At 39.2% G+C, this 13,870-nt stretch overlaps 1 protein-coding gene across 1 annotated transcript in view; it reads right to left on the reverse strand.

Moving 5' to 3' along the window:
* Positions 1-13,870, reverse strand: part of Pkhd1 (PKHD1, fibrocystin/polyductin) — a 430,053-nt gene that overhangs the window by 152,858 nt on the left and 263,325 nt on the right. The window contains exon 51 of the mRNA XM_005369574.2: positions 13,682-13,810. Coding sequence (XP_005369631.2) covers positions 13,682-13,810 — 129 coding nt within the window. The remainder of the gene's footprint in view (positions 1-13,681; positions 13,811-13,870) is intronic.

The raw sequence follows: 13,870 nt of genomic DNA on the forward strand, positions 1-13,870 counted from the left end.
CCAGTGTCCAGCCTTATCCTTTCCTGTCTCCACCTCCCTAGAGCTTGGATTAAAGGTGTGAGCCACCTCTGTTTGGCTTTGTTTCTCCGTTAGACTGTTGCCCAGGGTGTCCTTGAGCTCACAGAGATCTATCTGCCTCTATATCCAGAGTGCTGGAATTAAAGGTCTGTGTACCACTGCCTGGTCTCTATGTTTAACTAGTATGGCTAGCTCCACACTCTAACCTTCAGGCAAGCTTTATTTGTTAGATCACAAACAAAATATCACCACGGACTGCCATGTAGAATCTTCTCTCTATATCAGAAGTATGTATCTATTCTTTTACTACCAGTGGCCTTAATAAATTCAAGCACCATTTAAAATGTGTGTGTCTTCATGTGTCTCCATGCTTATTTTCTCATACTCAGAGTTTAAAAAAAGCCACAATAGTAAGTACTGAACATAGTGGAAGCAGCTGAACCCTGACACTCATTCTCTGGGATCTGTGAAATAGGTGACTCTTCAAAGCTACTATCCCAGAGCTATGCAGACAATGGAAGCACAAAGATGAGAACAAACACCTCATGGGTACCAAAAAGATATTCGAGAAGAGAATGGAGAAGTGCCTGCCATTGGCACAGCCAACCAAGCTGGGCAGAATATAGAACACATATCACCTCCAACAACTCCTCTGCAAGAGCTTTGCAGATCCCCCTTTTCACCTATTGTTGCTGTTGCTGCCTCTAAAATGCTACTGAATGGGCTTCCATTAAAACAGGAGGCAAAAGCAAAGCCCTGTGCTCTTTTCCACACACTTGGTGGCATTATCAGGTGATTGTGTTATCATATAAATGAACACTGGTAAGCAGCTTCAGATGAGAATTACTGATGCTGTAAGCAAGCTAACTAAAATACAAACATGAGGATAAACCCGGATAATAAAACCAAAAACATTGGGTGTCACACACTCAACAATTCTCTCTCTCCTTCTCGTTCTATGAATGTCTCTTTCTGTGTGTCTCTCTGTGTCCTTTTATTGATTATTTATTTTGTATTTCGTGTATGTATGTGCATGCCTGGTGCCTATGGATGTCAGAAAGAATGTCAAATCCTCTGGAACCTGAGCCTCAGGCAGGTGTGAGATGCCATGAAAGTGCTAGGAATGGAACCTGGGTCCACTGCAAGACCAAGTGCTCCTAAGAACTGAGCCATTTCACCAGACCCTGGTGGACTTTCTTAGTTGAGTAGCCTCCATGTCTAAATCTGGGGACATAAATCCAAGAAACATGTATTCCTTTCTTTGTCTTTTATTACGATTGATTTTACAAAGAAGTTTCATTATGGCATTTCCATTCAGGTATGTAACTTACCCTGTATTTATTACCCTTTCTTTTGTCTGTGTATCTGTATTGGTACGTGCTGATGAGTGCATGTTCACATGTGAAGGAGTACAAGGGTATTTGCAGGTACTTGTGCACATGAGTGTGCACATATGTAGAGATCTGAAGTGGGTTGTTGAATATCTCCCTCCACCAATCACTCTCTACTTTTACTTATTTGAGGCAATATTTCTCAATGAACGTGGAGCTAGCTTGTGAAGGAAACCCTTGTTTCTGTCTCCAGAGTGCCAGGATCAGAGGGACTTTCACAGCTGTCTAACCTTTACAGGAATTCTAGAAATTGATGTTGGTTGCTGGCTGGAGTTTACAAGGACTTTCAACTAGTGGGACAAGCACAGACTCTGTATGTGGCTTGTGATTCCCATAGTTTGTCATTCCCTGTGAATTGAGTTACATGAGGAAAAACCCCAATGGCGAGTGAGGCACATGGTTATTTATGCAAGAATTCTTGCTACCCAGCCAGTGAACTCCATCCTGTCTAGCACATCATTGAAGTGAAGATTCAAGAGGAGAGGAATGAGCCACAGTGAGGAAGGAACAACATACCACCAAATGAAGAAACAGAACTAATGGCAGACTTTTATGGAAAATATTAGCAATAACAATATTGAAATGATGATAGTTATTAGACCCTACATGAGACATTACTATTAATCCTAAAAAGAGAATGATTACATCACAAAATTTGTTTAAAACATTTTCATAGCTATATCCATAAAACTGGGTTCTTTTATAATTCTAACAGGTTAATTATGTATCATACCATTATACTGAGAAAGACAATTCTTTTTTTAATTATTTATTAATTTATTATGTATACAATATTCTGTCTGTTTGCCTGAAGGCCAGAAGAGGGCGCCAGACCTCTTTACAGATGGTTGTGAGCCACCATGTGGTTGCTGGGAATTGAACTCAGGACCTTTGGAAGAGCAGGCAGTGCTCTTAACCACTGAGCCATCTCTTCAGCCCTGAGAAAGACAATTCTTCACTAGATTGTTGAAGGGGTTGAGGCCACAAAAGACATTAAGAAACCCCGGGCAGAATGGCAGTGTGGCAGTCCAAGATTCAACAAAGAGCCACCTAAATTTCTACCCCTGCTGGCCTCTCCACCTAAGATGCCTAGTTACTTGACCAAATTCTTATCGTTAAATGCTGCCTAGGAGGAGAATCCAGAAGTCCCCTCAAGGGAGTATAATCAACTCAAGAAATGGCGACTATACCTAAGCCAATAATAAGGAAATCATGAATTATTTAATTCTGCATTCCAAAAATATCTGCATGGAAAACAGACCATAAAGAAAAGAGCAAAAGAGTAATTCAATTAGAGCAAGCAAATAAAGCCCTGCTCTACATTACAAACCTCCATGGGCACTGTTCCCTGTTTGGCTCACACTCCCTGCACTAGCCAGCAGGGAAGTACATATGTAATCACTCAGGTCCTCTTCCCTTGCAAGAAATGCCAGCATCTCCTCAGAGAATATTAATTCCATAAAACAGAGGTCTCTGTGGAATAAAACTAAGTAAAGTGGGTATATGTGTACATCAAGAGGAAAAGTTAGCAAGTGGGTTGTAATACAAAGAATCCAGGATAGGACAAGCTAAAAGGTGATGGCTTCTCGTTAGGATGACATTAAGCATTCCTTGACTTCATATTTTTCTAGATTTTATCACTAAGGCTCTGAACCCCGGTAAACCCTTCAGGCCTGGGAAAAACTAGGATTGATAGTCATTTATTTTTATAATGATTTTCAAGAATTTATTTATAATATAATGCTCCTGAATTAATTTCAATTTCATTGGATGCTGTGCTCAGTGCTTACAGCTGAAAAGAACCCATCAATGTTCTGAATTACTAAGACTGATAATATGACTTCACTTCTGCAAGAGGTAGTCACACTCTCTAAATGTTGTATAATTTTCATAAGACTATAACCCTTTAGAAAATGACCATAATGTCTTGCAGGACATAGCTGACTCTACCTTCCCAGTAAACTGATAACTGCATACATTGGCTAGTCAACTAGACTGTACCTATCACAGCAGCCTCCTGAAAAGAAGTCTATGCTGGCATTAAAATCAGAGAGCAAGCCACAGCAACTTGCCACACTGAAAGTCCACAGTTTTACAAGGAAGCAACAGCTTTTAGTTTTAATGCAAAACTGTAAGACAAACAAGAAATGTTGCATCAATTGTGTGTTTGATTTGTAAGAGCTACCAAGAATAACATGACTTACTCTCAAGTTTTAGAACATCTTGGTTTGTTGCTAACGGCATTAAATGATCTTTACTTGCTCCTTGCAGTGTTAAACCTCTCATTCCACAACTGCTTTTTTCTGATAACTTTTCTTGCCGCACAAATAGTAGCTTCATCCAAGATGTCCTCTTCTTCCTCCTCACACCTAAAAGAAGCAGCTCCCATGTTCCAACCTTTATTGTATTCTCAAGGCTTTCTTCTTCCAGGATCACCAGATCTAAACCAACATGCCCAGTGAGCTTCCAGCTGGATCTCCAGCTCCATAACTCCTATTACCATCTGGCCATTTACACACAAAATTTTGCATAGATATAGAAAGAAAGTTATCAGGTTCCGTGATAAATCTGTCCCTTCCCCAGTGTGTTAGTGATATGAGATGCCCCTCTGTATGCTGTGAATACCATGGTTAATAAAAGAACTGTCTTGGGCCTGCACAGGGCAAAATAGAGGTAGATGGGGAAAAGTAAACTGAATGCTGGGAGAAAGAAGGAAGAGTCAAAGAGAAGCCATGTAACCCCACCAGAGACAAATGACAGATGGAACTTTCCCCCGGGAAGCCACAGCCATGTGACGATACACAGATTAATAGAATGGGTTAAATAAATTAAGGTGTAAGAGTTAGCCAATAAGAAGCTAGAGCTAATGGGCCAAGCAGTAATTTAATTAATACTGTTTCTGTGTGGTTACTTCAGGGCTGCACATCTGGGAACAAACCAGAGACTTCCTACTACATGTTAGCTACCTTTCTCATTGTTGTGACAAATATTTGTCAAAAGTCACTTAAAGGAGAAAGAGTTTATTCTTATGTATCACTCAAAGGGATCATTTTCTCATAACAGGGACAACATAGCAACACGCAGGGAAGGCATGTATGGTCACTGAGGCAGGAGACACATTTTTATCACACTGTATTTATGGTCGGGAAATAGAGATCAATGAAGGTTACAGCTCATTTGTTTTCTCCTTTTATTTGGTCCAGGACTCCCATTTACAGTATCGTACCATCCTCACTTTCGGTGAGTCTTGTAATCTATAGAAAATATAGAAAATCACTCACAGGTGTGGTCATAGGCAAATCTAATCTAGATATTCTGTCCAAGGTATGCCCAATGGCCATTGTAATTCAGATAATTTCTCATATGGATGCCTAGAAGCTTGCCTCCCAGGTGATGGTTTATTTAAAACGTCTAACCTGCAACCTCTATTTCTATAAAGAATACCCCTAGCCTGTGTGCCAACTCACATGCAAGCAATCTGGTCATCCCCTCCCTCAACTTCTTTCCCCTGCATAACTGATAAATTGTCAAGTCTTAACAATTCTGATTTCTCTATAATAAATGTATTTTTCCACAATTATCATTGAAATTTGAAATAGTAGGACCAATGTTTACTTTAAAATCTTAATGGGTAGTTTCTTTTAGAAGAAGCTGTAGGTCCAGGAGATGTGGGTAAACAGCTTACTACCCCAGTGTCTGGCCCAGAATTTGGATCTCCAGAACACACACAGAAATTGTTAGTATACATTTATAACCTTAGGACTCCTAGAACAACATATGAGGAAGACAAGAGAATCACTGGAAGCTCTTGGACCAGCTAGCCTGGCATACTCAAACAAGAAAGCCAGTCTTAAACAAGATGGTAGGCACACACCTAAGGTTAACCTCCCACGTCGGCAACTGTACCATGGAGTATGTACACACACACACACACACACACACACACACACACATACACACACACACATGCGTGCAATACGCACATCAGATACCATTAACAAAAGAAGTAGCTGTAAACTCCACATGGAAGTTTACATTTTCAGAGTTTGTGCAGGAGGAAAACGTTGTCTTGGCAACCACAGAACGACATTAATCTGAATGAGAAATGCATCATGAGTACTCATCTAGATACACTTATTATGTTCCTGTCCTCTAACCCACAAGGTGTTCAGTAGCTCCTGACTTCTATGAGACTGTAAGAGCATAAAGAAAAGTACTAAAAGCAGGGAGTTTTCTAGAGGATGTTAAAAGTCAAAACAAACACGGTCTCTTACCTCATGCTCACCAAACCCTAACACTCACCTCACCCAAATCTGTGCACCACGGGCAAGTATGCCCCCTCCTCTGCAGTTTATGATACTGATATTAATGGACTTCCACGGTGAGAATGTTTCTCAGGTGAATGAGAATATAAAGGGTTTGAAAAACTACTCGATTAGAGAAAACTCTCATTAGTTCCAGCAAGTTAGCAAGCCATAAAGAGTGTCAGGGTCTACAGGAGTTTGCATCCCAAGAGAAGCGTCTAAGTGAGCCCTAATTAGCCCAGTGATTGAGTCAAGCTGAGATTGACAAATTGGAATTAGAGAAAGGGTAAAAATCTATCTCCACTTTATTCTATCATTATTTACATTTTATGTCCATTTTGTAATTTATAGGAAGCAAAAGTAGCTTCTCTTGTTTTAATTGAAATTTCACTTTTATAGAGAAAAGAAAATAGATCTCAAGTTAACATGGCATTCTTTCTACTTCTAGGTTGGTCACCTAGCAAGGGTATTCTTCCCTTGGGAAAGCCATGTGAATTCATGTTTCATCTCATGAATTCAATCCTATGTAAGGGACCTAAGTCTAAAGCACAACAACAAAGTTCTAAAATTCACTTCATGCATTTTTAGAAGGCAATTTACAGAAAAGGGTTGAAACAAGGAGACTAAAATTCTATTCTTCGCCTTGGTATAAAAATTTGAGAGGATAATATTAACTTAACATGTTGAGCGGTGTTTTACAATTTATAATATTCTTGCAACATGCTGATAGCCACCAAGTTTTTTGTCAGTTCAACAGTCTCATATATTTTATAAAAATAAAAGTTTCATGTATTTACTTAATACTAATAAAAATACAAACAACCGAAGCAAATAAATTACAAACAATTCCCCTTGTCTAATCTAAGGTTCAATATTACATTGGATTTTTGTACTTAAGTTACTTCAGGTAGTAAATCTAAACAGCACATTTTTAGTAATTCAATATCGTAAAAAAAAAATCTTCCTGGAAACAACTGTGGAAATACCTACAATTTACGATGAACTATAGGTTTCTCTTTTTTGTGGCAGACGTACAAAGGTCACAGAAGGTTTATTAAACTTTCATTTCCAGAGAGAGTTCCATCCATTGCTTTAGATTATCTTTCTATTTGCTTATTTTTATTTGATGACGAAAGTGTGTTTCCTTGTAGATGCCTTCCTTCAAGATGCCTTCCATCCTCATGTTCCAAATAATGCCCCCCCGCCAAACAGTGTAGCTGTTGTCTCATTATTTTCTGTATTGAAATGAAGGTCTCTAAATATTTTTTTTTAATTTATCTGCTTATGTCACCATAGTCCTCTGTCCTTCGGAGAGGTTCCTAGCTGTGTGTAAGGACTGTGGGCACAGACAGAAGCCAAAATACTGCTGTACATCCCAGTGTCACAATAAGGGATGTTACCTTAGAAGCCTCATTTCTTTGAAGTGCTGAAGATTATCGTTTACCAGAAAGGAGCCTGGGCCATAACACTAAGCATTACAGATAACACAAAAGACAAGGAAATTCAATCCTTGGACCAATCTGTCTCCCAGGGCTCTGAACTTTTGATTCATACAGGCTAACATAACCTAAGTAAAAATCTGCCCCCAGAAGAAAGACAACACAAGCTTAGCTCGCCCTAAACACCTTTTGAATCGAGTCAGATACATCTGCTCTTAATTACCTACATACACATACACACATGTAAACACACATACAGTGGTAGATTAAAGACAGCTGTAAATGCTTAGCTAGTCTTCTCTGTCAGCTATGAAGACTAGCACTCCTCCCACGAATTTGAGCTGAACTTTGGGCCTTTCCTGACTAACAGAATGTAAAAGCCAAGATGTTCTGAGGCTGTGAGGACTGGCTCAGAAGGAGCATGTGTTTCCCCTAGCTTTCATCACCCACTTACTCTGGTGGCACTCTCTTAGGCTACTTGTGTTTGGATGCCACAACCATGCTCTGAGAAAAGCCAACGAGTTCCAAATAGAAACCCTATGAGGAAAGTACCAGAGTCCTCTTTGCCAATTTTCCTGGATAAGCTGTCAGGCACTAACCAATATTAAGAGCAGGTCGCATTCCTTCAAGTTGAGATTGTAGATGGCCAGCCCAGACACCATCTCATGATAGTAGATGATACAGATGAGAACCTCAATGGAAACACTCTAGTTTGATATTCCTCCACCAAATTGTGAGCAAAATAAAATCTATATTTTAAAAGGTTAGGTTTCTGGGAAGTTTAGAAGATAATGATAGAACTGCAGAATATTCACAACTAGAAACACACATTCTGATGCCTTGTATCAAAATAAGGACTCTGGTAATTCAAGCCTAAAAGCCCGTGTTTCCCATTTCTTAGTAAACCAGAAGAAGTGGGTGGCGGTCATCATGACTGTTTTTTTGTAACCTCCTAAGTGTTACAAGACCAAAAATGATAAGAACTATTCCAGCTAGAGAAACACTATAAATGTATATAATGTTTGGTTTATAAATGGTATCATATATCTAAATATGTATATACAAGCCATCCTAAATTAGACATAGACTCAACTAGTGAAACAACGTAAGTAAATGAAGTCAATTGCTTTCATTCATTCATGGTTGCTTTCTTTATGTCTGTGTGGGGGTATGTGTGTGTGTGAGCACAAGTACCCAGGGAGTTGAGAGCATTGGATCTCACTAGACCTGGAATTGTAGGTAATTGTGAGCCACCAAGTGTGGGTGCTAGAAACCAAAACCGAGGTCTCCTCTGCTAAGACCACTACCTATTCTTACCATGTGGCCATTTCCCCACCCCAAGTAAAACCAATTTTATGATTGTATCATTTTACAGAAATCTCTCCTTTCATAAATTACTTTCTAGGTATAATCATTTTGCCTTACATCACCAGTATTTTACAATGTTTTGCAGTTTAACCAGGAAATGCCTTAAATGTTGCCATGTCTGAATGCCACATGGCTTTGATGAGACTCTCTGGTGTTCAAAGTAAGTACCCAAGTATTGAAAAACAGAGCAAACAAAAGGACCATTATAAAAGAAAAAACAGTACCCCCCATTCATGTCATCAAATAAGACTAGTTCAAAGCAAGAGATGAAATGAAACTGAGACTTCTACCATCACATACACACTGAGAAAGATTCCAGAGGGTACATGACATGTAGCCAGGTACTTTGAAGTAGAATCCTATCTTTTGGGATTATGACACATTCTCCTTCCATTAAAACCTCTCACTGTAGTGTGTGTGTGTGTGTGTGTGTGTGTGTGTGTGTGCGTGTGTGTATTTACCAAGACTGAGAGAGCTCGTCTAGAAGATATTCTGGAAGCATCTTATCTAAATCCTCTCACTCTCAATTAAGTTCAGGCCACTGTATGAAGTGAAAAGTTAAATGAATTGCTTTGCCAACTGATCAACTGTTCTTTAGGAAGGTTTGGGTTTGGTGCCTTAGATTAGATAGAACTTGTTCTCAATACTTAGGGCATCTAGAATGGATAGAGCTAATTCTTCCAGTACTGATGAGGCAACGCAGATGTAAGAAGCAAGATTATCATGCATTAAACCACAAGATCAAGTTCTTCACAATCTCCTCAGCTTACTGCTTTTAATACCACAGGGAGACATTTACAGCCTTCTTGGAGTCCAATGTCAATAAAGGCAGACCACCTTAAAGAAAAATAGCATCATTTTAAAGACAGTGGTGCCTTAGACTGGTAGATAGTGATGCCTGGAACTGGGGTAGTAAAGCCCTGTTTTTATGGAAAAGGATGGGTCTGAGGTCATTCCATAAAACTGATTTCCCAGAAAATGGAAATAGGCAATTTACTCTAAGAATTTTATTGAAAAATTATGCTATTCTATTTGAATAATGATGGGAATGTTCTACACATTTCCTTTATTAATGAATTAAAATACACAAAACACCATAAAATTATATTAGAGGTTCAAAAGTATCACTTAAATCTTCTTTACCAGTCACTTTCATTTTGTAAAATCAGCAGTTCCATTAAAATCGTATTATGCAAAAATGGGTTTTTACTGTAATAATAGTTATTACCTATTTAGCTCCCAAGGATGTTGTGAAAATTAAATAATAAGCCTTTGGAAAGCAAATACAAAGTGTCGCTGATATCAGAGGCCAAGAGGGGCAGTCAGGTGGCAACGAGGAAGGGAAAGAGCACTCCTACACACCACAAATCACAGCCTTCACCCCCGCTTCCATCACTACAAACAATTGAAGCAGTGGTCATGTGGGCTGATGAGATTTCATTTCATCTTCTTAATATTATGATATATTAATCTTAGCCCTCGTGTTATATAGATGAGGGTCATTTACACAATTGGTAAATGTCAGGAATCCAATAGGAAACCCAGGTTTGTCCTATTTGATGGCTCACGCTATATCCACTGAGGAATTCCCCATTTTCCTAGCATCTTGTAATTGTGCTATGAATTCGTACCCCATCTTTCGCAGTCCATTTCACATATCTGTTCCTCCAAGACCCACTTTTCCTCTCTTCACTGAAGACAGTTTGCATCTAAGCACACTGCGTTTGTTGTAGTTTGAGGTTATTATTGTTCATTGTATGTTTTATTAACACAGCTAAATCAGGGGCAGTCTGAGAGTGAGTATAGCTTACTCACTTTCAGTGCCTAAATATGTGATACATAAACTCAGACACAAGGCAAAGGATTTTTACCAGTGGTTCACTGTGATAGGCTCCCATCTAAGCAGTTCCTCTGTTGTTGGTTTTTTGTTTGTTTGTTTTTTGTTTTTTGAGACAGGGCTTCTCTGTGTGGCTTTGGTGCCTGTCCTGGAACTTGCTCTATAGCCCAGGCTGACCTCAAACTCACAGTGATCTGCCTGCCTCTGCCTCCCGGGTGCTGGGATTAAAGGCGTGCGCCACCGCCTCTCAGTTTCTTCCTCTACTCCCCTCTGGTTTTCCAAGAGCAAATATGTCATACATCAAATTGGTTTGTTTATTTCAAGTTAAAGGAAAAATGTGAAGAATAAATATTAAAATAAAATTTTTGTGTAGACTGATTTTCATGAATCAAAGCAGGTGGATAAGGTAACTTTAAAAAGAGAGGGTGATGCAGTAAAGAAAGCTAGGTATGGGTTTTAATGGTAAAGTAATTGCCTAGAACATACAAGGCTCTGGGTTTGAATCCCAGTGAGTGATTGCGCACACGCGTGCTTGTATGCATGAGTGCGTGTGTGGGGGCACATGTGTATGTATGAATGTACAGGTGTGTGTGCTGTATCTATATTCATATGCATAACTATGCTTACACATATGAGTATAAGTGACATATGAGTGAGAGAGGGGAGAGAGAAGGAGAGGGAGCAAGAAGAATATCCAGTGCTGGTTTCCTGCCTGACCATCTTTACTCATTAGCAGGGTAGAATCAGAGTGGGTGACCTCACATTTCCATGTCCCAGATTCCTCATTTGTAAAAACATGGATAGGAACGGGATCTACTTACAAAGCAGGTGTAAGAACCAAGTGAAAAAGTCTCCATAGGAGAGCATAGTCGGTAACACACCCCAAGTGCTGTTATCAGAAAATAAAATAATTCACATTTCTTAGGAATCTATTCAAAGGATAAGAAAGAGTTTTTCACGGACGAGTACAGTCTTGAAGTTGTCCTGTGCAAAACCTTTCAACCTCAGAGATTTACTTTTGCTGTTCAATTACAGCTGACAGCATTAAGCTCATGTCCTTCATCCGAGTATCAGATAATATCTAACTTGTGAACCCCCTTAAATGGAAGAAGTCTGGGAACTTGGGAAACAAAAGCAATCAAGAAAGGGTGAAGAATTCAGGCATAGGCAAATCTACAGGGAAGTAGATTCATTATGAAGACCCATCAGAGGCCAGAATATCAAGAAGATTTGTCAAAAACACAACACAGAAGCTCCTGTCCCAGACCCAACATTGAAAAGCACAAATGGATTTAACTGCTGGGCACGATGAGGCCATCTGCTGGCACAAGAGCAAGGAAACACAATGGGCAGAGAGCAAGGTTTTCATTACCTAGTCCACGGCTCCTTTTTCTCACCTCTCTTTTTACTTGAATGCAAAATGTAACAAACAATAACTGGGGATGTTTTAAACCCCTCTCCTCTTTAGTTCTCATAGTAACACAGCTGGGTGTCTTAAAAGATACATTCTATATATCCTATACCCGCAGCTGAATTCCCAGCCCTCCTTTCCCTACAGCATAGATTTGCGTGTTTCCGAGCAGCTTCCTGAAGAACTCAGGCCTGTCATCTGAGCTGATGATGATCACAGGGATGAAGGGAAATGGAAAACACCAAGGGCTCCCAGGCATCGGAGCAGACAGTCAACATAGCCAAGCAAGAGAGCTGAGTCTGCTGCCGTTTGTTCAGCATCAAAGCCCCAAAGATACTAGAAGCTTGGAAGGAACTTCCTGCATGGAGTGAGAGAAATTGTCAGCTTCATGGGAAAACCACAGTCTGGGGCAAATCTACTGGCTAGATTCATCAAAGACAAGTCTGAAAAAGAAGAGATTTTTTTTCTTTGCAGCATAGGAATGACTCATAAGCCTATTGATTCAAAAAGTTCCATCCTCCATTGAAGACATAGGTGGATAATGGGGATGACGATATTTCAAGTTTGCATTTGACAGCACATTTGGCTTAGCATTCATCTTTCTATGCAGTTGCAACACATCACTAAGGGCTTCCAAGGGACCAGGGTTCTCTGTCTGACTCTGACATTGTCAATAACACGAACAACGTATGTACTCTATTTTTACTTTTCTCTTAGTCCTTTTGGGAAGGACACAAGCTCTGCTGCATAAAAATAAGGCACTAGAATCAAACTGGGTTTAAATCCCCACTCTTCTGAATTGCAAGTTTTGCAACTCTGAGCTTGTATGTTACTCAGCTGCCATGAATTTCTGTCTCTCTGTGTGTAAAATGAAGACAATATCTTTACTTTATTTGCAAGGTCATTCTCAGGGTTAACTACATAGGCAAAGAATAGCCCTGATACACAGTTAGTGTTCAGTAAATCCGTGCCATTATTAGTGAATCACAAACAGACAAGTGTTCATTCCCCATCTCAGACCCTTTGTTTACTGTAACCTTGAGATATTCACATTGACCATAAATGAAATTAAGTTTTGTGGTGCTCAATATAAATGCTCTAGTTACCTGGAACTTCAACGGACTTCTTTTTAAGGAAAATGAATGTTTTAAATGCAGATTGCTTTGGTGTATTTCTGAAATTATCTTTTTTCTACATCTATTCTCTTCCATTGATTCAAATCTTTTAAAACTAATAATAGTGTACAATATGCAAAGGAATCAATTTCAGAAGTGAAGACAATCAACAGAACAGTAGAACTTTGGCTAACTATTCATATGGCAAAGAGTCAATATCTAGAATATATGTACAAAGAGAAAGAGTTGGAGATGCTGCTTCGTGGTAGAGTGTATGCATAGGATATATAAAGTCCTCAATTCAGTCCCTAGGACACAAACAAATAATTTAATTAAACACCAAAAGAACAAATAATCTAGTCATTAAATAAACAAATGAATTTGATTGATAGTTCTCAAAGAAGGAAATACAAATCCAATACATATGTGAAAAGTACTCAATATTTTTAATCATAAAGAAAATGAAAATCAAAACTACACTGAAGATTCCATCCTAGCAAAATGGCTACCAAAAAGAAAACAAATGATGACAAACGCTGGCCAGGGGGGGGAGGACCACTCACTCATTACTAGTGGGAATGCAAACTGATTCAACCACTCTATGAAACAATATAAAGATTTCTCAAAAAATTTCAGAAAGTTTCTCTCCTATATCAACTTGCCTAAGGGGTCATAAAAAATAAGTAGCTACTCATTTCTACTGTTTCTCTGTCTTGCATTACACCATGAAATGTTACCGCTGATCGGATTTGGTTCAGTTCAGTTCATCTGTTTCCGCTCACAACTGGTTTCACTCACTGGGTAAAATCAAGACGTCATCACCAGGTCCTGGAAGGGTCTGGTTGTATCCTCCCCAGCCTTCTGCAACGTCCTTCCATGTTTCAGAAAGGGACCATTTTAAAGCTGATTCAGGTACAGATGTAGAAGCTGGAATACACAGGAAAGGTGCAAAGTTAACTATAAAAACCCAAGTCTTTGTGACAAGGT

The sequence above is a fragment of the Microtus ochrogaster genome, unplaced genomic scaffold (assembly GCF_000317375.1).
Source record: "Microtus ochrogaster isolate Prairie Vole_2 unplaced genomic scaffold, MicOch1.0 UNK52, whole genome shotgun sequence".
In the NCBI taxonomy this organism is placed as follows: Eukaryota; Metazoa; Chordata; class Mammalia; order Rodentia; family Cricetidae; genus Microtus; species Microtus ochrogaster.